The following is a 24871-nucleotide window of genomic DNA, read 5'->3' as shown; positions in this document are numbered from 1 at the left end:
CCCCCTATTGATCCTCTACCTAATCACACGAGCCAAGGTGTGAAAACGAGTGTAGGTCACAATCAGCCAAGGCTGGATATTACACCAAAAAAAAATACACAAATCCAACCAAAGCTGTAAGACGCAGAAGGTGGTTTAAGAATAGGTGAGAAGAATCCGAGTGATAAAAGATGGGAGCAAAACTAAAACAGGACACAAAAAAAGACTAACTTTCAAAGTAAAATGGGAAGTGACCGAAAGATAATACACACATAGAAGATGACAGAAATACCACCAAAGGTCAAATAAAGAAACAATAAAGAGTAAAACACCGAAACACAAGGCAACGAAACCAAAGCAGGAACAACAATGCCCTAATGATTCAACATATTCAAAGACACCAAACGAGCTGTGAGAAATAACACGAACATGAGCATGACATGTTCACAGTGCATCTGTTTTCAGACTCCTGATAGTGTTTCGACCAATCAGTATTCAGTTTGCTGCTTTGCATCACGATGATTCTCTCAGTTTGAACCAAACTGTGTTTGAAAGTCTTGGATTAATTTCTTTTCTTTTGAAAGGCTCTGGGTCAGCAACATCACAGCTTCAGGAATTTAAAGTGATGTTTCAAACAAACTATTTAATAAAGCTAACAGTTACTCTTTAACCCTAACTCTGGAACTCTTATCTGTGTCACACACAGCTCCACCTCCTCCTCCTCCTCCAGACCCTCCGACGGGGTGCACCTTAGACCTTCAAGTCATCGCTCCATCAGCTGATCAGTTTATTTGTTCACTTGACTGATTCTTCAGAGAAAAATGGCTGCCAACTCACCGAAAGACAAGTGAGTAAAACAAAGAAGTGAGAATATTTTCACATTCATGCATAAAACAGACAAAACAATCAGCAGTGACTGAGTATGTTCAGAAGTTCTTAGAAGTAGACATCACTGCTGATGATGAGGTATTATATATAATCAATATAACAAATGTGACAGATGATCAATGTTCTTTAAAGTTTTGTTGTATCAGAAAAACAAAACTTGTAATCAAATAAATCAACAGGGACAGATTTTAATGTGATAAAGCTGCTGTTAGTTCAGGTCTGTTCGGGTTAGTTTTTAGTTTCTAAAACATTTTCATAAAGTTTCAAGTGGTTTGTTGACGTTTGTGAACTGAGTGAAAAGTGGCTGCAGGGTGACGATAAGCAGTGACTGCAGCACAGAGATAAACTGATTATCAATAACACACCCTACACACACACACACACACACACACGCACACAAGTAACATATTTAGCAGTGTATATGAATATGGATGTTGCACACAGACAAATGTTTGGAACATGTGGACTGGTTGTGTGTGAGTGTATTACTATAAAAGACTGCATTATAAAGATGGCAGCTGGGATCAAGGAGCATCCTGACACTGCATCATGCAGGGGTTCACCAGCATGGGTGAGGATTTAGCAGATATCCTAACACGTGAAAAGGTCAGAAGGAGCCTCGTTTTCTTCACTGTCAGCTGTACAGAAAACAGAAAGGGCACCCATCGAAGCTTTGGCAACTTCAAAGAGTACCTTCCTGCAGGGAGTGGTTGTGCTAGCAGAAAACTCCAAGGGAAGGCCAAAGAAACTCGGTCAAGGCCAACGTCCCCTAATGACAAGGACAGACAAGATAGACTAAAATGGGCAAAATCGCTCATACTGACATACCATACTCCAAAAGCTCCCACCAGAGGTGGCAAAAGTACAGACATTCTGCACTTAAGAAGTACACATACTAGTGTTGAAAAATACTCCAAGTAATAGCTGAAGTACTGATTCAACTTTACTCTGATACTCTGATTCTTTACTGAAGTAAGAGTGAAAATGTATTCAGCTGAGTAAGAAAACAAAAGTAGCTCTTTGGAGGACGCTTCTCTCAGGTGTTGGTATGAAGGTGAAGCTCAGTGAATGAGTCTCTGCTTGATGTAAGCTAACTGTGACCATGAACCCACAGCCACTGTGCAGCAGTCACACTGTTCTTTACTTTAAACCCATCACAGTGCAGCAAACTAAGTTTCAGGAAGCATTTGAATTTTCTCTCTAACCCAAAATATTTGAGATCTGGAACGTGACAAGCACAACGAAGGCAGGACTGATTTTTCTGTCTGTTCAGACAGCAGCTGTTAGTGAATGGACCGGTTTTACTCAAGCACTTTATACAACATACCTCATTCAGCCATTCAAACAAGCACCTCTTTCTAGACCTACATGCTTTCTGTCTAACATGCACATGCCAATGAATGTATCAGTATCTTGGCCAGGACACATACAGACTGCAGACTGGAGCAGCTAGCAACCAACAACCTTATAATTATTAGATGACCTGCTCTACCTCCTGAGCTACAACCAAATCCAATGCTAGGCCCTTTGCGCTACCATTGTACAGAGACTGTAAATAAATGATGTAAGATAAAGGTTCAAACAGACACACCTGAGTATTAGCTGACACTCAGCTGATCCACCTGCAGAAAACCTTACAGAAACAGATCTGATGAATTTAGTTAAATATTTATACCTGGTTTTAATCCTTTACCACTTCTCATTATTCTGTGACTCTTTCACAGTGAAAGCATCAGAATAACATTTTATTTTAAAAATCTCTGCAGGTATTTTGGAGTATGGCTGATTTTCTTCATGCTTGGTTTGGGAACGTTGCTGCCGTGGAACTTTTTCATGACTGCTACCAAGGTGTGACATTGTTTCCTGTTTTCACTTACATACTATTTTGTCCTCAAAATAAATTTTTATTTTGAAATATATTATTGCATTATATTTGAAACAGTAGTTTGCTTGTAGACAAACAACAGCTGTGCTGAAGTGAGTAGCTGTGTTTATCACAGGTGTTTTGCAGGTATTTCATGACCAGCTGCAGGTAAACTGAGTCATTAAAGGTATTTGTGGGGTTAGTGTCACTGCAGCTTTATGCTCTGTCTGCCTGTCTGTCAGTACTTCACCAGCCGTCTGAAGGACACCTCAGTGGTTATTTCTTCAGCCAATCAGACAGAGGTATCTAGTGACGATCGCACTGTCCTCGAGGCCATATTTAACAACGTGATGACGCTCTGTGCAATGTTACCACTGCTCATCTGCACGTGTCTCAACTCCTTCCTGCTCTCACTGTGAGTAAAGCACCACACTGCTGACATCAGCGAATGTATTAGTACTTATATTTTTACTACAAGCCTCAGTCACTCAATTACACACACATTCATACGAGCTGTAAACAGTATTTTCTATACTTTATTGTCTCATCTAAAATTCACACACACACTGATGGATGCATCAGGGTTATGGCCACTTCAGCATGCAGACTGCAGCAGCCAGGGTCCAAATAACCAATCGGGTCATTCGACTGGTAGATGACCCGTGTTGCGAAATCAGTTTCACCCCGGTTTTTTTTTATTCCTCGGGCATCCAGAGATGGCACCGGACTCAGTAGTCATTACACAAAAACCTTTATTCATCTTCAGTTACGCATGCATCTTCTAGAAGGGGAGGCGTGCAAGGCCAGTGTCCCTCTGCAGATCCTCCACTCCTTTGTTTGTTACAGTCAGCTTTATAGAAGCGACCCCATCATAAAACCCCCATGGTGTACTGCAAACTCTGTGTTTGTGTGTGTATGCACGAGCACGTGAGTACCTGTGTGTGCGCGTACCCATGTGTCTATGTGAGTGCACGTGAGTGACTGTATGTGCGTACCTGTATGTATGTGTGAGTGCACGTGAGTGAGTGTGCATGTAGGTGTGTGAGTGTAACAGTCAAAGCACTGTGTGTGTGTGTGTGTGTGTCTCTGTGTACGTGACTTCCTGCCGGTCATAAAAGTAATCTCCTCACCCAAGCCACACCAAATTCCTCTACACAACATAGAAAACAGAGTTAACATATTACAAACACTGAGACCCACACTCAGCATCCACTGGACCATTGGCCTCTTGCTGTCTTACATTTACAGATAAGGTGGAGAGTCTCCTGCAAACCTACTTCTAAGTTTATAACAATTATGAGTTTTTATTAAAGGTACAAGCATCAGCATCAGCAACCCCCAACTGTAGCTTCCTGTCTCCTTTTATGATAGCAGACCCCCAGTGTCAATAAATTCCTTTCCCTGTACACAATTACACACTCTCAGGCCTACAGCTAAGCCAAACTGAAACACAGACAAATCCTTCCCTATTGCTCTGATCTACTGCTGGACCCTCTCATCTAAGCAAATTTAACACATTGTATTCTAATAATTGTTTTCTTGTACTCACACCCGCTCTATCGCCTGAGCCAAAACCGCACAATATCCCTTTAAAGAGCATCTGCTCACCTTGAGCTCCAAGCCAGTCCTTGAGCTTCCTCTTTTTCTTCTCCTGTCAGAATCTCGCAGCGTCTGCGTGTCATGGGCAGTCTCTTCATCATCATGCTTGTCTTCATCATCACCGCTGTCCTTGTGAAAGTCCCTCTAGAGCCCTTCCACTTCTTCCTCAGTACCATGGTGAAGATTGTCATCATCAACTGTGAGTCTTTTTTTTTCTTTGTTTTGTTTGTTTGTCTGTATGTTCAGCCTTTGGGCCATACTCCAGGGCAGTCTGTTAATCTGTTTGTTCGTTCATTCGTTCTGGGATCTTACAGATCAGTTTTTAACCAGGTCTGTAAGATCCCGGATTTTTTACGCAGCCAGACTGGGGGACTGAGCTCATGGTTTTACTCCACCTGTCGGACTGCTTTGGTCACTGTGGCTCCATTAAAAACCAGGCTGCCTAAAACTAAATCTGAGCCCTGGCTGAACGACATGACCCGAGTTGTCAGACGCGACTGCCGTCGAGCTGAGTGGAAAAAGGACAAACTACAAGTGTCATTCCAGATGCCAAAGAACTGTTGGCGTCAATATAAAAAAAAACTGTAAAAGATGCCAAAAGAAAACACTTTTTATTTAAAACTATTAACTCTGTTCTTAGTGCACCACATACTGACTGTAACGAGCCCTCGCCTGAAGCCTGTGAAAATCTTTTACACTTTTTTTATTGAGAAGGTCTCCTCCACAAGGGCTCAGATCTCTCCTTGTGCTCATAAATAAATAATAATAAATAACATTTTATTTATATAGCACCTTTCTAGACAGAATCACCAAGTGCTGCACATAAGATAACAAATAATAAAAGGGTAAAACAGACAATATATAACAGGCAGAAATTCAACCAAAAACAGTTTTGAGTTGTTTTCTAAAAACAACTACCGAGTCCACAGCCAGTCCATGCAAGGCTCTAAATGTCAAGACCAGGATCTTAAAATGCACTCTAAATTCAACAGGAAGCCAGTGTAGCTGAAATAGCAATGGTGTCACATGTGAGTACTTGGAGGATTTTGTCAACAGCGTAGCTGCAGCATTTTGCACAACCTGCAGACGATCCGGAGAACCTTTGCTTAGACACGTAAACAAAGAGTTACAATTCAATTCAATTCAATTTTATTTATATAGTGCCAAATCACAACAAAAGTCGCCTCAAGGCGCTTCATAGGTACAGAGAAAAACCCAACAATCATATGACCCCCTATGAACAAGCACTTTGGCGACAGTGGGAAGGAAAACTCCCTTTTAACAGGAAGAAACCTCCGGCAGAACCAGGCTCAGGGAGGGGCGGGGCCATCTGCTGTGATTGGTTGGGGAGAGAGAAGGAAGACAGGATAAAGACATGCTGTGGAAGAGAGACAGAGATTAATAACAGATATGATTCAGCAGAGAGGTCTGTTAACACATAGTGAGTGAGAAAGGTGACTGGAAAGGAAAAACTCAATGCATCATGGGAATCCCTGGCAGCCTACGTCTATTGCAGCATAACTAAGGGAGGATTCAGGGTCACCTGGTCCAGCCCTAACTATATGCTTTAGCAAAAAGGAAAGTTTGAAGCCTAATCTTGAAAGTAGAGATAGTGTCTGTCTCCTGAATCCAAACTGGAAGCTGGTTCCACAGAAGAGGGGCCTGAAAATTTGGATTGGATTGGACAAAGTGCATTGGATTAACTGAAGGATTTTCAGGGAGTTTTTAGGACTTCCTGATAATAATGAATTACAGTCGTCCAGCCTGGAAGTAATAAATGCATGAACTAGTTTTTCAGCGTCACTCTGAGACAGGATATTTCTAACTTTAGAGATGTTGCACAAATGGAAGAAAGCAGTCTTACATATTTGTTTAATATGTGCGTTGAAGGACATGTCCTGGTCAAAAATGACTCCAAAGGTTCCTCACAGTGTTACTGGAGGCCAAGGTAATGCCATCCAGAGTAAGAATCTGGTTAGATACCATATTTCTAAGATTTTCAGGGCCGAGTACAATAACCTCAGTTTGATCTGAATTAAGAAGCAGAAAGTCAGCGGCCATCCAGGTCTTTATGTCTTTAAGACATTCCTGCAGTTTAACTCATTGGTGTGTGTTACCTGGCTTCATGGACAGATAGAGCTGCGTGTCATCTGCATAGCAGTGTAAATGTATGCTATGTCTTCTAATGATGCTACCTAGGGGAAGCATGTATAATGTAAACAGAATTGGTCCTAGCACTGAACCCTGTGGAACTCCATAATTAACCTCAGTGTGTGAAGAGGACTCTCCATTTACATGTACAAATTGGACTCTATTAGATAGATATGATACAAACCACTGAGGTACAGTACCTGTAATACCTACAGCGTGCTCTAATCGCTCTAATAGGATATTATGGTCAACAGTATCAAACGCTGCACTGAGGTCTAGCAGGACAAGCACAGAGATGAGTCCACTGTCAGAGGCCATAAGAAGATCATTTGTAACCTTCACTAAAGCTGTTTCTGTGCTGTGATGAGCTCTGAAACCTGACTGAAACTCTTCAAATAAGCCATTCCTCTGCAGATGATCTGTTAGCTGTTTGACAACTACTCTTTCAAGGATGTTTGATATGAAAGGAAGGTTGGAGATTGGCCTATAATTAGCTAAGACTGCTGGGTCTAGAGATGCTTTTTAAGTAAAGGTTTAACTACAGCCACCTTGAAGGCCTGTGGTTGTTGAGTTGGAGGAAATTTACAGCCATCCAACGTTTGATGGAATCTAAGCAACATTTAGAAGCTGAAGCTTAGATAAATCCGGGGGCTTAAAAAAGATGTACAACTGAATATCATCAGCATAACTGTGATAAGAAATGTCCTCAAAAGAGCCCATTATATGCTGGAGGGGGAGAAGATATATTAAGAACAATAAAGGCCCCAAAACCGAACCCTGAGGGACACCACAAGTAAGGGAGGTAGAGGATGACCTAAAATCAGAGACCACCACAGAAAAAGATCGGTTACGTAGATATGAGGAGAACCACTCCAAGGCAGTACCCGATACACCAACCCAATGTTTAAGCCTTTTGAGGAGGATGTGGTGGTCAACAGTGTCAAAAGCCGATGTTAGGTTCAACATAAGGAGGACCGAGCATTTTCCTGCATCATTATTCATCAAAATGTCACTTGAGACCCTAAGAAGGTGTCACGATGAGTTGTGTGGCTGTCAGTGGCTGGACCCACGTGCAGGACTCGGAGACAAAACATTAACTTAATGGCAGCTTTATTGCTCGTGAGACACGCTTGGCAATACATAAACAACAACTTAAACTAACTAGACTGCAGAAGCATATGACTTTAACCTGAAGGTAGACGACAATGAATACACACACAACAAACGTGGAGGACGCAACAACTGGCAGGGAAAAACACAGGGCTTAAATACATACTGAGGTAATTAGGGAATGTGAAACAGCAGGAGAGCACAGCTGGGACTCATCAGACATGACAAGACAAGGGGAGGCAAAACTGCACACACTAACATAAGACAAAGACTTTCACAATAAAACAGGAAACATGAATCACAACTCAGACAGACAGAAAATGACACATGGAACTGAACTATACATGAAACCACAATTCCTAAAGCATGGATAACAGAAACATGAACCTCTAATAATAATCATCATCATAACAACAAGAGAATGAGAAAACAATCCAAAACACCAAGATAACTGAAACACAAAGTACCAGAGAAACATAAAGAATAATCCATGACGCAAAAGTAAACCAAAACATAATAAACTCAAAATACTGGGTCCAACGGACCCAGAACCGTGACAGAAGGGCTGTTTCTGTGGAGTGAGCTCTGCGAAAGCCGGACTGAAACTTATCAAAAATGCTATGTTTGTCCAGAGCCGCTATAAGCTGCTTAGCCACAACCTTTTCTAGAAGCTTAGCAATTAACGGTAATTTAGAGATAGGTCTGTAGCTGCTCCAAAGAGAGGGGTCTAGCTGAGGTTTTTTAAAAAGCAAGAGAGTTGCAGCATTTTTTAAATAAACCAGAACTATACCAGATGCCAGTGAAGAGTTGATTAGAGTGAGCACAGATGGACCAATAACCTGGAAGACATTCTTGAATAATGATGCAGGTACAATGTCAAGTGGACAAGAGGATGCTTTCACTGAATTCACTATTTTTACCAGCTGGGATAATTGCATAATTAAGATTAAGGAACTGACCTCCCAGCCCATTGCTCATTGTTTATAAGATTGAAACCTGCAGTCAGCTGAGACTGAAGACGTCACCTGGATGATGACGAAATGTTTCTCCCACAAAACGCTACGTCCAGATGAACAGAATCAACTTTTGGAGAATGCCACTAATGGTGTTAAATAGCACCTTAGGATTACCTCTGCTCTTTGCAACCAAGTGTGAGAAATGCGCAGCCCTCGCATCTCTGATAGCATTATTAAAAGAAGTTAAAAGGTCCTTTAGGTAGAGGAAATGAACATTTAGGTGAATTTTCCTTCACCTGCGCTCCGCTTTACGACAATCACGTTTTAGACAACGAATACTGTCATTTAGCCAAGGAGGAGATTTGCAAGCAGAAACTCTCCTCGTTTTAACCGGACAAATTTCATCTAAAATAAAAAGGCAATAATTATTCAAAAGATTGGTTGAAGAGTCAACATCATTATGAGGAGATAGCTGTAGGTTAAAAGCATCCGCAAATTTGTTGTATTTTTCACTCTGTTGTATATAGCATTTGTATTCTATTTTTATCCTATTGTATATTTTATTCTATTTTATTCTACTGTATATAGTATTCTATTTTTATTCTATTCTGTACAGTTGTGTACTGTATTTATTCTTATTTTATTTTATTCTAATTGTCCTTCATAACTTTTGCACTGTCCACTTCCTGCTGTGACAAAACAAATTTCCCACGTGTGGGACTAATAAAGGTTATCTTATCTTATCTTAAATTTCTCCGCTGTGGAAGAGTCTAAGATACGAGAGCTAACCTTCCGTTGAACAGGGGACAAAGGCTCATTAAGAGACAGTTTAAAAACAATAACATGGTGATCAGAAATAAAAATGTCCTCAGAGCAAATAAAATCAATATTTAAACCCAAAGTAAAAACAAGGTCCAGTGTGTGACCTTTGCTGTGTGTAGGACCGGACACATGCTGAGCAAAATGAAATGAGTCCATAATATTGATAAAATCTCTGGCGAAAGGGTCGGGGTCATCATCAACTTGTATATTAAAGTCCCCAACTATGAGCAAACCAGACAGCTTTATAGTCGAGGATAAGAAGTCACTGAGCACCGACAAAAATAACCTATTTGAGCCAGGTGGACGATACAACACAGCACAGTAAAACGGATCCTTGTTTCCAATTTTAAGCAGCTGCAGCTCAAACAAAAGAAAATGTCCAATTTTCACGGAGCGGCAGGAGAAACGTTCCTGGAAAGCCACAGCGAGACTACCACCCCGACCAGAAACCCGAGGCTGGGTAATGAAAGTATAGCCATCCAGGCAGAGTTCAACAAATGAAAAATAGTCTACGTCCCGCTGCCAGGTCTCAGTCAGGAATAAAAATCCAGTTTTTTAGATGATATAAAATCATTCAACAAGAATGATTTATTTGACAGAGATTGAGCGTTAAAAAAGCGCCATATTCAGCGAAGTAGAAGCCTCCGTATTTGCTGAGGCTCGAGTTAAAGGACGTAGAAACTCAGGGTTTGAACCATCACGCTCGTAGAATCCACTCACCGTGGGAAGAAAAAGCCAGCCAGCAGAAGAGTCTGGATAAACCCTCCTCAGGCAGGCCGGTCTCAAAGAGCCGGGCCCAGCATATCCAAACAGGGACGTGGAAAACAAGTCCCCCTCCATGGAGCTTTTCTGAGCACAGGAGATAAGGCACGCTCGGCGTCGCTTAACAGCCAAACCCCGCCGCCAGTAAAGCCTGAGCTTTACCTGAATACCTCTCCTTCTCCGTGGTCTAGAGGATCCTCTGAAATCGCCCAATGAAGATCCAGCTGATGGAGGAGGGTGGAAAATGCCGAAGGACGATGAAGAGACATCGTGAGGCATCATAGAGGATTGGATGCATAGCAAAGCCAGACGATCATACACAGAGGCAGCCAATACATCGTTAAAACTAAAGGAGAACAGCAGAGCAGAAAAAAATAATATAAAAGGTTTGAACCTGTGACTCTGTCCTTTTTAAAGGAGACTGTTGGTCGTTTTAAGCCTGCAGGGTCTCCAAATGATGCTTCCCAATGCTTCCCCCGACTACTTGCTCAAACAAAGTGCAAATACAATCCAGATGATCCTCCCAGGTACTACTATATACCACCACGTCATCTAGGTAAACAGCACAGCCTTTCGGCCCATTAACAACCAAACTCATGAGTCGCTGAAATGTAGCTGGAGCATTGCGTAAACCAAAACCGATGACTGTATATGAATAAAGACCAGATGGCGTGATGAAAGCAGATATGTCCTGAGCTCTGGGAGTTAGAGGCACCTGCCAATATCAACAGATCGAACTTTCTCACATATTCTGCTGCACCAACTTGGAATTCGTGGCAGTGTTGCTAATGGTGTGGCCGTGGGTCAGTGAGGTGAACAGGGAATTGGCAGGTAGCGACGGGGATGGAGCGGGTGTGTCTGGGAAGAAAAGAGAACGGGGTTAAGAAGGCGGCAGGCGCAGGGTATTTAGTAGTGGTGCAACGGATCACGGCTGATCCGAAATCCGAACCGATCCCACTCCACAGTTCGGTACGCACGTGATCCGAAGATTCGAAAAAGAAAAAAAAAGTATGTGTATGGTGGCGTGGTCAGTCTGTCAAGCGATAGCTATGGTCAGCGCTAGCGGTCCAAGTGGAGGAGCAGAGGAGTTTGCGGTATTTAAGCAGCCCTTTGCTGCCCAATCCGACCGGGCTAAAGCTATTACAGAAGCTATTGGGGTGTTTAGCTGCAGACGGGAGGCCGTATGCCGTCGTGCAAAACAAGGTTTAAACTGTGACGAACGTGCTTGAGCCACGCTATGATATCTCGTTGCGCGTCCACACAATAGGGTTAGGGTTAGATCAGCTGCTCCTGCATGTACCCAGGACTGGGCGTAAACTTAGAGGAGATCGTGCTTTTGCTGTAGCAGCTCCCAAACTGTGGAACGATCTTCCTTTAGAGATTAGACAGGCCTCCTCACTACCTGTTTTTAAGTCACTCCTGAAACCCACCTCTTTACCCTGACTTTTGACACCACGTGAGATGTTAGTTTTTATTTTTTAGTTTTATTTTAGTTGTTTTTAGTTGATTCCATGCTGTTTTACCTTGTTTTCTTCTTTAACATAGGGCTGTTTTAATTTTTATGTATTATGTGTTTTATTTATTTATTTTTGCTGTTTTCTGTTGTTCTATTGTTTTTAACTTTTTTTCTGTACAGCACTTTGGTCCTGTGCTGGATATTTTAAAGTGCTTTATAAATAAAATTGGATTGGATTGGTTCGTTCTTTCTTTCTTTCGTTCGTTCGTTCGTTCGTTCGTTCGTTCGTTCGTTCGTTCGTTCGTTCGTTCGTTCGTTTGTCTGTCTGTCTGTTCAGCCTTCGGGCCGTGCCACAGGGCATTCAGTTTGTTTGTTTGTTTGTTTGTTTGTCCTTCAGCCGTGCCACAGGACATTCTGTTAATCTGGTTGTTTGTTTGTTTGTTCAGCCTTCGGGGCTGTGCTACAGGGGAGCCTTTTTGGGATGGCTGGATTGCTCCCAGCTTCATACACAACTCCCATCATGAGTGGTCAGGGACTCGCTGGGACCTTTGCCGCCTTCGCCATGATCTGCGCCATAGCAAGTCTGATCAATAACTCACCAATAACTCATCGGATTCAGTTTTATGACACTTTGCAGGAACTTGAATGTCAGTACACAGAGATTATAAAAGGTTGATTTTCTGTCTTTTTCGGGTGCAGGCGGTTCGGAGCTTCAGGATGCAGCGTTTGGGTATTTCATCACAGCCTGTGTGGTTATTTGTTTGTCCATTCTCTCCTACATCCTGCTGCCCAAACTGGTACGTTGTCCTTTTATTCCATCTCCAAGACCTGAGATACAAAATATGGAACACAAACACATCATGCATCATTGCAGTACTAGCCCCTCCCACAGCCGCCAGCTCAGTGCATCCTTAAGAAATCAGATCTCACAGACTCTGTTCCATCCTCAGCTTGCCCCTTTCAAGGCATCATGAGTGAGTGCCAAAAGACTTTTGTTTTGTTTGTGTTTTCAGGAGTTTTTCCACTTTTATCAGGAGAGAAACACGAAGCAGATCTCTCTGGAGCAGAATTCGATCAGCCTGATGAACAGAGGTACAAAAAATATTTTTTAAAAACCTTTTGCTTATCACCTCAAACCGGCTTAAGGTCTTCATGAAAAGTTTATGTTTTAATACATATATCTCTCCTTGCTACTTTTTATATTTTCCACACAGGTTATTTACTTGAAACTGAACATTGTTCATTCAGCTGCTGGTTTCAGTCATTATACAAATGTACTGTTTATAAGGTTAGGAAAATCTGCAGTCAGCTGAGACTGAAGAAGTCACCTGGATGAGTGACGAAATGTTACTCTCACTATGTCCAGATGAACAGATTTAACTTTTTGGGATAAACTGAAATAAGAACATTCATGCTTCCATCCATCCATCATCTCCCACTTTTCCATGACTCGGTTGTGGGGACAGCAGTCTAAGCAGAAAAGCCTCGACCTCCCTCTCCCAGCCACCTCCTCCAGCTTGGAACACCAAGCGGTTCCCAGGCCAGCTGAGAGATATAATCTCTCCAGGGTGTCCTGGGTCTGCCAAGGGCCCTCCACCCGGTGAGACAGTCCAATCGTACAATCTGTCCAGTCCTCCATATCTATCTGTCAATCTCCTGTTCCCCTTTCCCCTCGCTCATGAACAAAACTCAAAGATACTTAAACTCCTCCACTGAGGGCAGCAACTTCTTTCTGACCCGGAGTAGGCACTCCACCCTTTTCCAACAAACAACCATGGCCTCACACTTGGAGGTGCTGATTTTCATTCCCGCTGCTTCACATTCAGCTGTGAACTGCTTCAGTGCGAGCTGGAGGCCACCACCTGATGAAGCAAACAGAACCACGTTATCTGCAAAAAGCAGAGATGAGTTTCTGAGATCACCAGAGTTGAAGCCTTCTGCTGCTTTACTACGCCCAGAAATTCTGTCCATAAAAATGAACTGAATTGGTGACAAAGGCCAGCTCTGGCAGAGTCCAACACACACTGGGAAGGAGTCCAACTTATTGCCTGCCATGCTCTTGCAACGGTTGTATAAGTACTGAATAGCTCTTAACAACAGGCTACACACCCCATACTCCCCAAGCCCCTCCCAGAATACTCTGATGCATGCGGTTGAATGCCTTCTTATGTCCAAAAAACACACGAAGTGGTCAGGCAAACTCCCATGCACCCTCAAATATCCCCAAGAGCATGAGGAGTTGGTCCAGTGTCCCGAAACCAGGACGAAAACCATATTGTTCATCCTGCACCGGAGGTTCGACTCCTGAGTCACCTGACAGTTTACCAGAATCACTTAGATGCAGTCCAAGTCTTTTTCCATGGTTTTTGCTTAAGCCACTGCCTGATCTGCATTCTGCTTGGTCTGCTGGTACCAGTCGAGTGCCACAGGCTAACCAGGCTAACCCGATAGGGCTCCTTCTTCAGGCTAATGACACCAACCACCTTGCAGCCGCAGCTCAGTGCAGCAGCCTCAGCAATGGAGGACACAGATAGACTGAACACAGTCCATTCAGACCTCATGTCCCCAGTCTCCCTCAGAATGCTGTCAAAGCTCTGCAGGAGGTGGGAGTTGAAGATTTAGCAGACCAGAGCTTCTGCTAGGCATTCCCAGTGCACCATCACTATACGTTTAGGTGTGCAGGGTTTGTCTAGCGTTATCCCCCGCCACCTGATCCAACTCACCACCAGGTGTTGATCAGTTGACAGCTCATTGCATTGAGGTTAGACCGATTATATCTAGCTGGTACCTCTCAATCTCACACACTAGCTCAGGTTCCTTCCCCACCAGAGAGGTGACGCTCCATGTCCCAATTGCCAGGCTCAGTAGCCATGGATCACCAGGGTCTCTGCCCGTGGCCACCACCAGGCACACAATTCATCCGACCACCACAGCACCTCCTGCAGGTGGCCCCATGTCCCTTCCCCAGGTGTGCCTGGCCGTGCCACATGGGCTATCCCAGCCACCAAGTGCTTTCGCTTCGGCACCTTCCTCAGGCCTGGCTCCAGGCGTGGCCCCCTAGCCCTATCCCGGGCAGGAAGAACTGTTCCCTTGATCATGTACACATAAGAGTCTTTTGAATCACTCTTTGTCTGGTCAGTCACCCAGAACCAATTTGCCATGGGTGACCCTACCAAGGGGCAAAAGCCCCCCAGCAACATAGCCCCTGGGATCTCTGGGACACACAAACTCCTCCACCACTATAAGACAGCGCTTCACAGAGGGGTAAAACAAATTGAAACATACAAAACGTAATAAATCTGCATGTCACTTTTCTTTCACAGCTTTCCAGCGGGGCTTCATTCACTGTTTTCTGGAAAAAGCAGCGGATAGAAAACCTCCATCATACTAAAAACATAAAAGAGTCTGTGAAATGCTTCCACTGTTTTAAAATTCTGGCTCTGAACATAACCCGCTACTCTGTTACCGTGGTTACTCATCAGGTGAAAAGAGAACCACACAGAAAAATCTCACTTTGAGCTCGACACAGATTGCTAAGTCATTAATCTGGCATCATAGTTACAGCGCTCTGTTGTCATGCTTTTTATTTATCCTATCATTTACGTTGTTTTGTTGATATTCTGTTGTTTATGTAAAGATGCAGTAGCTGATCAGACAAAGCCTCAGGACGTCTCCATGCTGAAAATCTTTAAGAAGGTCAGCTACACATTACAACAAGAAACAATCTATAATCAATATTAACTATAGTTTGTTCTTTAAAAGGAATGTCTGACCTCTGACCTTTGGCCCTCAGATCTGGATCTTGGCCCTGTCAGTCTGTTTTACCTTCACTGTAACCATTGGCACATTTCCCGCCGTCACTGCCGACACCAAATCCACGCTCAGTGACGGAGGTTCCTGGGGTCAGTCAATACCTCGCTTTCTGTTGAAATGACGGCTAATGTTAACCTTTCTTCTTCTGTGGTGTTTTGTTCCATGTTTATCTGTGTGAAATGGCAACCCCCCCCCCCCCCCCCCCCCCCCCGTTTCCTTTTCCTTGTTCTACTGATACACGCAAACATTCAAATAATTATTTGATTTACAGACCAGTACTTCATCCCTGTCAGCTGCTTCCTGCTCTTTAACCTGTGTGACTGGGGTGGGCGGAGCTTAACAGCCATCTTGATGTGGGTGAGTTTGAGTTCTGTCATCAAGCAATTCAGCAATAAACATCGAACAGCAGCCTCCAATAGGTCCTCCGGCTTCACATTGACAGTCTTCTCCCTCCCATGATTTCATCTGGGCGACTGTGGTTCAGCGGGTTGGGAAGCTCATCTTATAACCGGAGGGTTGCCGGTTTGATCCCCTGCTCTGTCTGTCCTGGTCGTTGTGTCCTTGGGCAAGACAGTTCACCCTACTACCTACTGATGTTGGCCAGAGGGGCCGATGGCGCAATATGGCAGCCTCGCTTCTGTCAGTCTGCCCCAGGGCAGCTGTAGCTACACCCCTAGCCTGGTTTCAATCATATCTCCTTGACCGCTCCCAGTTTATTCAACTGAAATCATTCCGCTCTTGTCTTTTCCCGGGCACCTCTGATGTACCCCAAGGTTCAGTCTTAGGCCCTCTTCTCTTCATAATATACATCCTCCCTCTAGGTACCATTTTCTGCAAATTTGATCTTCACTTTCACTGTTTTGCTGATGACACCCAGTTATCTCTCTCCTGCAGACCTGATTCCTCCCTCCCACCTTCCTCCCTTACAGAATGTCTAGCCGAATTAAAATCCTGGTTCAGCTCTAATTTTCTCAAGCTCAATGAGGATAAAACTGAAATCCTTCTTATTGGCACCAAATCCAACCTTTTGAAGGCGAACCATTTCTCACTCACTATGATAACTCCACAGTTTTCCCTTCTCCTCAGGTTAAGAGCCTCGGTGTCATCCTAGACAGTTCACTTTCCTATAAATCTCACATCAGTAATCTCACCCGTTCTGCCTATTTCCATCTACGCAACATTAACAGATTACATCCTTCTCTTTCCACCCAGTCTACATCCATTCTTGTCCACAGTCTTGTTACCTCCCATGTTGACTACTGCAATTCTCTTTTGCATGGTCTCCCCCAAAAATCCCTCCATCAGCTTCAACTGGTTCAGAACTCTGCTGCTCGCATTATCACCAGAACCCCTCCTACCAGCACATCACTCCTGTTCTTCAGGAACTTCACTGGCTCACAGTGAAATTCCAGATAATATACAAACTTCTTCTGCTCACCTTCAAGGCCATTCATTGCTCCTCCTTACCTTTCTGACCTGTTAAGCACTACCTGTTCTGCCCGCTCACTTCGATCTTCTTCTTCTATCCAGCTTTCTGTGCCTTCCTTCCGCCTCAGCACCATGGGAAGCAGAGCTTTCAGCTGCTCTGCTCCCAGGCTGTGGAACTCTCTACCCCCAGATATAAGAAACATTGGTTCTCTCCCCCAGTTTAAATCCCAACTCAAAACCCATCAGTTCAAATCTGCATATTCACTGTGAATCCACTGTTTGTTAATTTTATCTTGTGCTTTTGTTTTTATTGTTCTTCATTGTGTCATTGTTCTATTATGTGTTTTTATCTATTGTACAGTGTCCTTGGGTGTCTTGAAAGGCGCTTTACAAATAAAATTTATTATTATTATTATTAACTGTAGCTGCCTCCACCAGTGTGTGAATGTGAGAGTGAATGAATAGTGGAATTGTAAAGCACTTTGAGGGTCTCGAAAAGCGCTATATAAATGCAATCCATTATCTGGTTCTTTATTTGTAGACCTCGAAAATTATACAGACCGTTATACTGGTATTAAGATGCAAGACGAATTTTATTGCCAATTTAGTTTTAATATTTATATTGTTATATTATCAAAAGGCTATTAGTGCAGCAAAAACAAAGTATTTCTCTAAGATCGTGTCTGATAACAGTCACAGACTTCGTATTAATCACTAACTTAGTTCTTAATCCCCCTGCTGCTGCTCCCCACATAGCATCGAAAGCAACATGTGAGAGCTTATTGAAATTCTTTATTAACAGGAACACAGATATCAGGTCTCATATTATCCTTCTGACCCATCTGTTCATACGCCAACTTTGGTTGCTTGTGACCACTTTGAGCCTGTTGTCAGAGGTTGCAGTGTGGGTGAGGAAAGGAGGACCCAAACACTGGACTCACATGTAGGTGAAGGCTGGTGTTTATTGCTGACCAAAATGAACGAACAGGACTGAAGCAGGAAATGGCTGGCTCGCTGGCTGACTGAAGGAAATGAGCATACGGCAACCTAACAGCGACAACATCAATGACACGACGGTGAACGAGTAGAAACAGAAGACTTAAATACACAGACTGATGAGGATGATAATGAGAGACCGGTGAGTACACAGCTGAGCATAATATGGCTAACGACACGTGAGACGAGCTGACACAGGAAAAACAGGAAGTGAGAACAACATTGATGTGGCAAAATAAACTGAATATGACAAAACTGAAAACACTGGGTCAACAACCCAGGAAACCTGACAATACCCCCCCCCCCTTCAAAGGCCAGCACCGGACGGCCGAAAGAGAGAAAAACCAGAACAGGGTGGGTGGAGGGGGTCTAGGACAGACTGATTTGACCGGAAGCTGAACAGCAGACGACTGGACTGACTGGACTGGCCAGGCTGATGGCTGAGCTTAAGACTGAGTTAGTCAAGGAGACAAAGCTGCAGCTTGGGCTCACACATCAGGTGCTTGAGCTGGGAAGAGCTCAGCTAACCTAACCAGGGATAGTGCTAGGGCATGGAAAGCTGGATCAGGAGGTGGATGAAGTGGTAGGCTGATGGGTGAACAGGCTAGCTCTTCCGAGCCTCCAGAGCGTGAGGACATTGGCTGGACAGCCTCAGCTGAGCCTCTAGGGGGGTTAGGTTGGATTCTGGCTGCCCTCACCCTGGGTGCTGGGACAGGCTCGGGAGGTGGCTGGACACCAGTCACCCCCACCCGAGAAACAGGAACGGGTGTGGGGGTAGACTGGGTCACAGCTGCCCTCGTCCTGGGAGCTGGCACAGGCACCGGCAACGGCTGGGCAGCTGCCGTCCCCACCGGAGGAGCTGGTACGCGTGCAGGGACTGACAGAGCCTCAACCGGCCTGGGAGCCAGAGTAGGGACCAGCTGAACCTCAGCTTTCCCCACCCGAGGAACTGAAACAGGTGCGGAGAAAAGCCCAGGTAGACGATGGAGCAGGCTCAGATAAAACAGTCTTGGAATGGGTTTACATACACAGGATCTGTAACAACAGATTTATCAGAAATTGTTTTGGCCCTTCTGCCACCACTATTTACAGTCTTTGGAGGTGTTGAAGTGCAGTGGTTGTCCTTCATAAATCCCAGCTCAGAGGGATCCGAATGGAAAAAGTTCTCCCAGTCTATGTCGTCGTCCAGTAGAGAAGCATCGAAAGGATCAGCGGTGAGTCTATTGTTGTTTATGTTCAGAGAAGCGGGAGAAAGACAGTCTTCACTCACCATGGGGATTTGGTCAGCAGAGTCCAGTTTATGGCGGCGTGTGCACCGCTTTCTCTGGGAAGAGGAAGCGGCCTGGGTAAACAGAGCCTCTGGCGCGGGAGCCTCCGTTGAGCCGAGGTGGGAGGCTGAACCGCTGTGCCATGGCGAGGTGGGGAGGCTGGTGTTTATTGCTGACCAAAATGAACGAACAGGACTGAAGCAGGAAATGGCTGGCTCGCTGGCTGACTGAAGGAAATGAGCATACGACAACCTAACAGCGACAACATCAGTGACACGATGGTGAACGAGTAGAAACAGAAGACTTAAATACACAGACTGATGAAGATGATAATGAGAGACCGGTGAGTACACAGCTGAGCATAATATGGCTAACGACACGTGAGACGAGCTGACACAGGAAAAACAGGAAGTGAGAACAACATTGATGTGGCAAAATAAACTGAACATGACAAAACTGAAAACACTGGGTCAACGACCCAGGAAACCTGACACCTGTGTCCTTTTCATTACAACCACCTGAAACCCACCAGATGTGCTCTGGATATTGTTCCATCTCGTTTACTAAAAGATGTTTTTGACATCTGTGGGTATGTGTTTGCTGTCTATTGTCAATAGCAGTCTTCAGTCTGGGTGTGTCCCTGCTGACTTCAAACATGCTGTGGTGGAACCTATGCTTAGGGTTAGGGTTTTAAATGACCTTTTAACTTTTACTGACTTGGGAGATTCTGCCATTTTAATACTAGTAATAATAGTACGCCAATGGACACAGTGGGTCATGGACGCTGCGACCTCATCGCGCCTCCGGCTGAGCCGCTGTCTCCATCGGGTGGGAAGTAAGCATGGGAGGAGGCGTTGGATCGGGGGGAAGGGAGGGTGGTGGTGAGGGCGTATCAGTATCAGTGTGCATGTGTGCGTGCGTGTCAGGGTGTGGGTCCTGAGTTCAGCCTGAGAAAGTGTCCTTTCACCTGTTAGGCAAAGATCAACAGTCCGCAGCCTACGCAGGTGGCCTTGAGGAATGGAGCAGAGAGTCTGTTCGTTCTCGTTCTCGTGTCTCTTGGAAGAATGTTGTTGTTCCTCTTGGCGTCAACCTTCAAACAGCTGGCGCCGTCGGGGGTGGGGGTATACCGCATGAGAGTTGTTGGTATGTGGTTTAGGGAGAACAAACTGCATCAATTTTTCTGTCATTCTAATGTCCATCACTGGTCTCCAGGTGTATCTCTCTTTTAAGAGCCATGAGCTCCTCCAAGATCTTTCCAATATTTCATTCTCTGAACGAAATATGGGAAACATTCATTTAGAGAACAAGAGCAAGAATGAGAGGCTCTCTCAGAGTTAGAGACAGACGAGACGAGACAAGGACATCGAAGCATTAAAGGGAAGATAAGGGAGGGAGGGGGTGGAAGATGCATCCGACTCCTCCGAGAGCCAAGAAGATCAAATCTTACTCAAATCTTCTCGTGTTATGTTTCTTTTCTTAAATTTTGTCATGTCTTCCAATGTTTTTATCTCTTTTGAATATCTTAAATGTACAACACTTTGGTCAACAGTTATTGTTTGAAATTTACTATAGAAACATTTGACTTTGATTTTAAAAGAAAAGATTTGTGATATTTTCAAAACCCAAATTGCATAAGATGCACTGAGAAGGGGAGCAACATTCAAATATGATGTCATCTGTTCAGAGATTCCTTAAAAGCAGAAACTATCCAATGAACTTAGGGATTAATCACTTCTCTAAAAGCTGGAAATGGAGCATAATAATTTAGAGGAGTAACAGAATAGTTTGAGCCTAAACAGTTAAAAGTCAAAGCTTTAACAGAATCAGTAAAATCAGTAAAAATGTTATTTCCACTATACTTGGCTCTTTATCAGATTTGCTCACATATATAACTCTATGTGGTGATCAGTCACATTGGAATTACTTATTAAGATCTTTAATGATGCCACATTTCTTTAGTGTTTCCTTTGCTTTGTTAATAACATAAGTTACCACATTATTTCTCAGTGTAATAAACAAACACCTGTCATGTTGTGCTTGAGAACATCGTTCCCTGATTTCATAACAGTCTCTGCCCTTATTTACTTAGTTGGTCCTTTGTTAACCCGTTGAAACTCAAACTCATGCGTTACCATTTTCAACTCTTTCCTTTTTACTTTATGATTCCAGTCTATATTCAAATAATGTCATTATTGGTACCAGTCTTTAATGAGAGTATTCAGTTTATCATAAAGCACTTTGTTGTAGATGGTGCTCTATATATTCCAATTAAACTGAAAGACATGTGAGCTGATAGTATTCTTTTTTTTCCAGCCAGGAAAAGACAGTGTGATACTTCCTGCATCCATTGGGTGTCGCCTGGTCTTCATCCCTCTCTTCATGCTGTGCAACGTTCACCCTCGTGCCCACCTGCCGGTCGTTTTCCATCACGACTGCTTCTTTATCCTCTTCATGATCCTCTTTGCCTTCAGTAACGGGTACCTGGCAAGCCTCTGCATGTGTTATGGTCCAAGGTAAGCAACCTGCACACAGCAAACACCCCAGCACGTTAATGTTAGCCTTGATTTTCTCTGTGGAGCTCATTTTAAGTATTAAGTATATTACAGTTGAGTCCAACACAGCTTCCTGTGCACCCACCAGCAGCAGGAGTGGTCCAGTGCTTTATGACCATAATATCCTATTAGAGCGATTAGAGCACGCTGTAGGTATTACAGGTACTGCACTGCAGTGGTTTGTATCATATCTATCTAATAGACTCCAATTTGTTCATATAAATGGAGAGTCCTCTTCACACACTGAGGTTAATTATGGAGTTCCACAGGGTTCAGTGCTAGGACCAATTCTGTTTACATTATCCTCCTAAGACCCGAACTCATTCATGGCATGCATTCTTAATTTCTCTTTGCTATTTGGGCTGAGTGCAACCTGGTGAATATAAAAACAAAGAATGATCTTTTTACCTGATGTAGTTTCTGAGCAGAGGATATCAGGCCCTTGTAGAGCAAAATTTAGTATTTTGATCTAGACAACCCAAAATGTGATGTCCAAATATGTAGACGCCAGGTCCTCGGTGGTTAAACATGCTTCCCTTAGGCAGTATCATCAGAAGACATAGCATAGCATACATCAACAGTTCATGCATTTATGGAGTGTTTATAACAAGGTGCAAATTACTGGATACGTTCAGAAACAGGAAGGTCAGACTACACCTACAACAGAGCCCACACAGCTTTAAAGCAGATTTTTGGCCAGATGAAACAAAGATGGAGGGGCAACGATGAGAAGAGAGAAGCATTAAAAGCTTTCCAGAGAAGTGTTTTCATCTCAGCAGTCACTTATTATTCAGCACCTCCCAGAACAGCGTTGTTCTCTGTACTTCATACATGTATACATGTGTATATGTGCCTATAACAATTTTATAAAGTTCCCATGTTCACAGAGATTATCCGAATCTGAACACCAGTTGGTCTTGTAAGGTTCCTTTGCCATCCATTACAGACTATAAATGGTACATTTTACTCCCTGGCTATTCAAAAAAAGTTTTCCCCTCCACACTCTATCCTTGTAAAATGTCCCATAATCCACAACAGCTGATTAAAGTTAACTGCAGTACAGAGTGCCTGCCTGCACCTTTGTTTCTCTTCAAAACCAAAATCTGATCGACCAAAAAGGTTCCTAAATTAACCTTTTTACTGCTTATTGATATTTTTATAGTAAACTTAAGTTATATTTCAACATTTATAGTCTAACAAACTTTCTTTTTTTTTAATTTTTCCGATTATTTTAGGGTTTCTGAAAACGGGGCCTTTGTCTAAAACTAGTTGGAATGTAAAACATACAGACTTAAAAGTTGAAAAGCGTTGTGGGTCCACTCAGGATTAGGGAGGAGGTGCCGTGAGTAGTGACGTGGAGAATACAAGCAATAGAAATGAGTTTCCTCTGAAGGTGTCTGGGCTCAGCCTCAGAGATGGGGTTAGGAGCTCAGAAGGAGCTCGTAGGAGAGAGCTGCACCTCCACAAGGAGAGTCAGCTGAGGAGTTTAAGTCCCTATGGGAGGAGACACCGAGGCAGACCTCAGACACGCTGAAGAGACAGTACCTCTCAGCTGACACTGTCAGGACTCTTGCTGCAGCATTTTGGATTAACTGAAGGCTTTTCAGGGAGTTTTTAGGACTTCCTGATAATAATGAATTACAGTAGTCCAAATCAGTATTACATCCTCAGATTTAATTTCTAGTTTAATATAATATAATATAATATAATATAATATAATATAATATAATATAATATAATATAATATAATATAATATAATATAATTTGTCACTATATTCTGGTTTTTAACAGGAACGTTCTTCCTCATGAAGCAGAAACAGCTGGAGCCATCATGGCGTTCTTCCTCTCTCTGGGTTTGGCGTTAGGAGCTGCTCTCTCCTTTCTCATTAGAATACTGGTTTAACTGGAAATGTCATCTTTCTCTTGGACTAACTGTGAAACTATCAGTGAGCTCTTTTGTGCAGTTCTGGTCTGAGTGGCAGAAAAGCTTCAGTCAGACTGAAACTCCACAGCTCTTCAACTTTGTCTTCATTATTTTCTGTTTTGTCCTGATGGAGGTGCTGCAGGATTATTTTCAGTATTTATTTCTTAAACATGAATCTGTACAATGAATATTCTTTGTATGTATTCATTAGAGACATTAAAAAAAGTATAACAGGTTAAAAGATCTTTGATATTCACATTGATCGTCTTCATAGAGTTCTCAGAGCGTCACCATCTGTGATTTCCAGATAAATTATTTGACTAAACTCCAGATTTAAGAGTTTTATTGAAAGAAATGTGGTGACTTGATTAGAATTAAAGTTTAAAGGGTTCACATACTGACATACATTATGAGAAATGACTTGAGTTACACGTTTGGTAAGCAATGAAATGACACTGAAATACTCTATACCATATACAATAATAAAAGTTAAGCAGTATAAACTGCACAGTAATAATTTGACAGTATTAAATTGAAGCACTGAGTTAGTGAAGTTATTGATGAAGTCTGATCTTCATCTCTGTGGGGGGGGGGGTTCATGTTAATATTGTAATGAGAAAAAACTGTGTATTTAACGTGGATCCAAATAAATTAAAACTGCAGTGTGTGACGTCTTTATCAAATCATCTTCATGCATGCTCGATCATCCAGGTTAGGAATCCCCAAAAGGCTTACAACCTTTGAAAGCCGCCCACGGAACGAACAATGGGCTATTTCACTTTATTTATTTTCAGTTCAATGAAAGACAGAGAAGTGAAGAAAATTCCCACGTTTATTAACGTCCTCTGAAGGCATCAGCAGGGCTGTAAAGAATCCGAGCATCACTTAAACGCATCGCCAGCCTGGCTGAGCAGAAGCGTCCGACCAGACACAGCTGAGAGTTTAACGAGACCGAACCAAGACCAGGACCCGCACAAGAGGTCCGTGTCGTCCGTGTCAGTGTGACTGGACCGGGAAACAAACCGGAACCGACTGACACGACGTCCGGGTCTGATCCGAGAGACAGAACCCTGGAAGAGCCCTGGATCCTCGATCCTCAAGGAGGTAAAACTTCCCTCTCCGAAACAAAGTACTGCTGAGCACTGAGGTAACGAAGTACTGCTGAGCACTGAGGTAACGAAGTACTGCTGAGCATAAAGGTAACGAAGTACTGCTGAGCATAGAGGTAACGAAGTACTGCTGAGCAGTGTAATGAAGTACTGCTGAGCACTGTAACGAAGTACTGCTGAACACTGAGGTAAC

The 24871-nt window shown here is 43.3% G+C and overlaps 2 protein-coding genes across 5 annotated transcripts in view; both read left to right on the top strand.

Annotated features, from left to right (window-relative positions):
- Positions 1 to 562: 562 nt before the first annotated feature.
- Positions 563 to 24258, top strand: LOC134629661 (equilibrative nucleoside transporter 1-like). Of its 3 annotated transcripts, XM_063477179.1 has the most exons (13): positions 563 to 826; positions 2634 to 2715; positions 2974 to 3146; positions 4390 to 4529; positions 12034 to 12168; positions 12287 to 12384; positions 12601 to 12679; positions 15225 to 15283; positions 15381 to 15489; positions 15672 to 15757; positions 20067 to 20235; positions 21406 to 21605; positions 23437 to 23546. In XM_063477179.1, exons 1-12 carry the CDS (start codon positions 801 to 803, stop codon positions 21564 to 21566), a joined length of 1317 nt encoding a protein of 438 aa, XP_063333249.1. In that variant the 5' UTR covers positions 563 to 800; the 3' UTR covers positions 21567 to 21605; positions 23437 to 23546. The 3 variants fall into 3 exon arrangements, with proteins under 3 accessions (XP_063333249.1, XP_063333251.1, XP_063333250.1); XM_063477180.1 differs by lacking the exon at positions 20067 to 20235 and having other exon boundaries at positions 569 to 826; positions 23437 to 24258; XM_063477181.1 differs by lacking the exons at positions 15672 to 15757; positions 20067 to 20235 and having other exon boundaries at positions 565 to 826.
- A 129-nt stretch (positions 24259 to 24387) lies between these two features.
- LOC134629659 (signal-induced proliferation-associated 1-like protein 1) overlaps positions 24388 to 24871 on the top strand; it is a 28945-nt gene continuing 28461 nt past the window's right edge. Inside the window, exon 1 of one of the 2 annotated variants that reach the window (XR_010094083.1) lies at positions 24388 to 24673. The gene's annotated coding sequence lies outside the window, so the exon portion shown is untranslated. The remainder of the gene's footprint in view (positions 24674 to 24871) is intronic. The other variant, XM_063477176.1, reaches the window with a different exon arrangement.

Source organism: Pelmatolapia mariae, linkage group LG6, assembly GCF_036321145.2.
Source record: "Pelmatolapia mariae isolate MD_Pm_ZW linkage group LG6, Pm_UMD_F_2, whole genome shotgun sequence".
Taxonomy (NCBI): Eukaryota; Metazoa; Chordata; class Actinopteri; order Cichliformes; family Cichlidae; genus Pelmatolapia; species Pelmatolapia mariae.
This window is presented reverse-complemented; position numbering and strand designations above follow the sequence as displayed.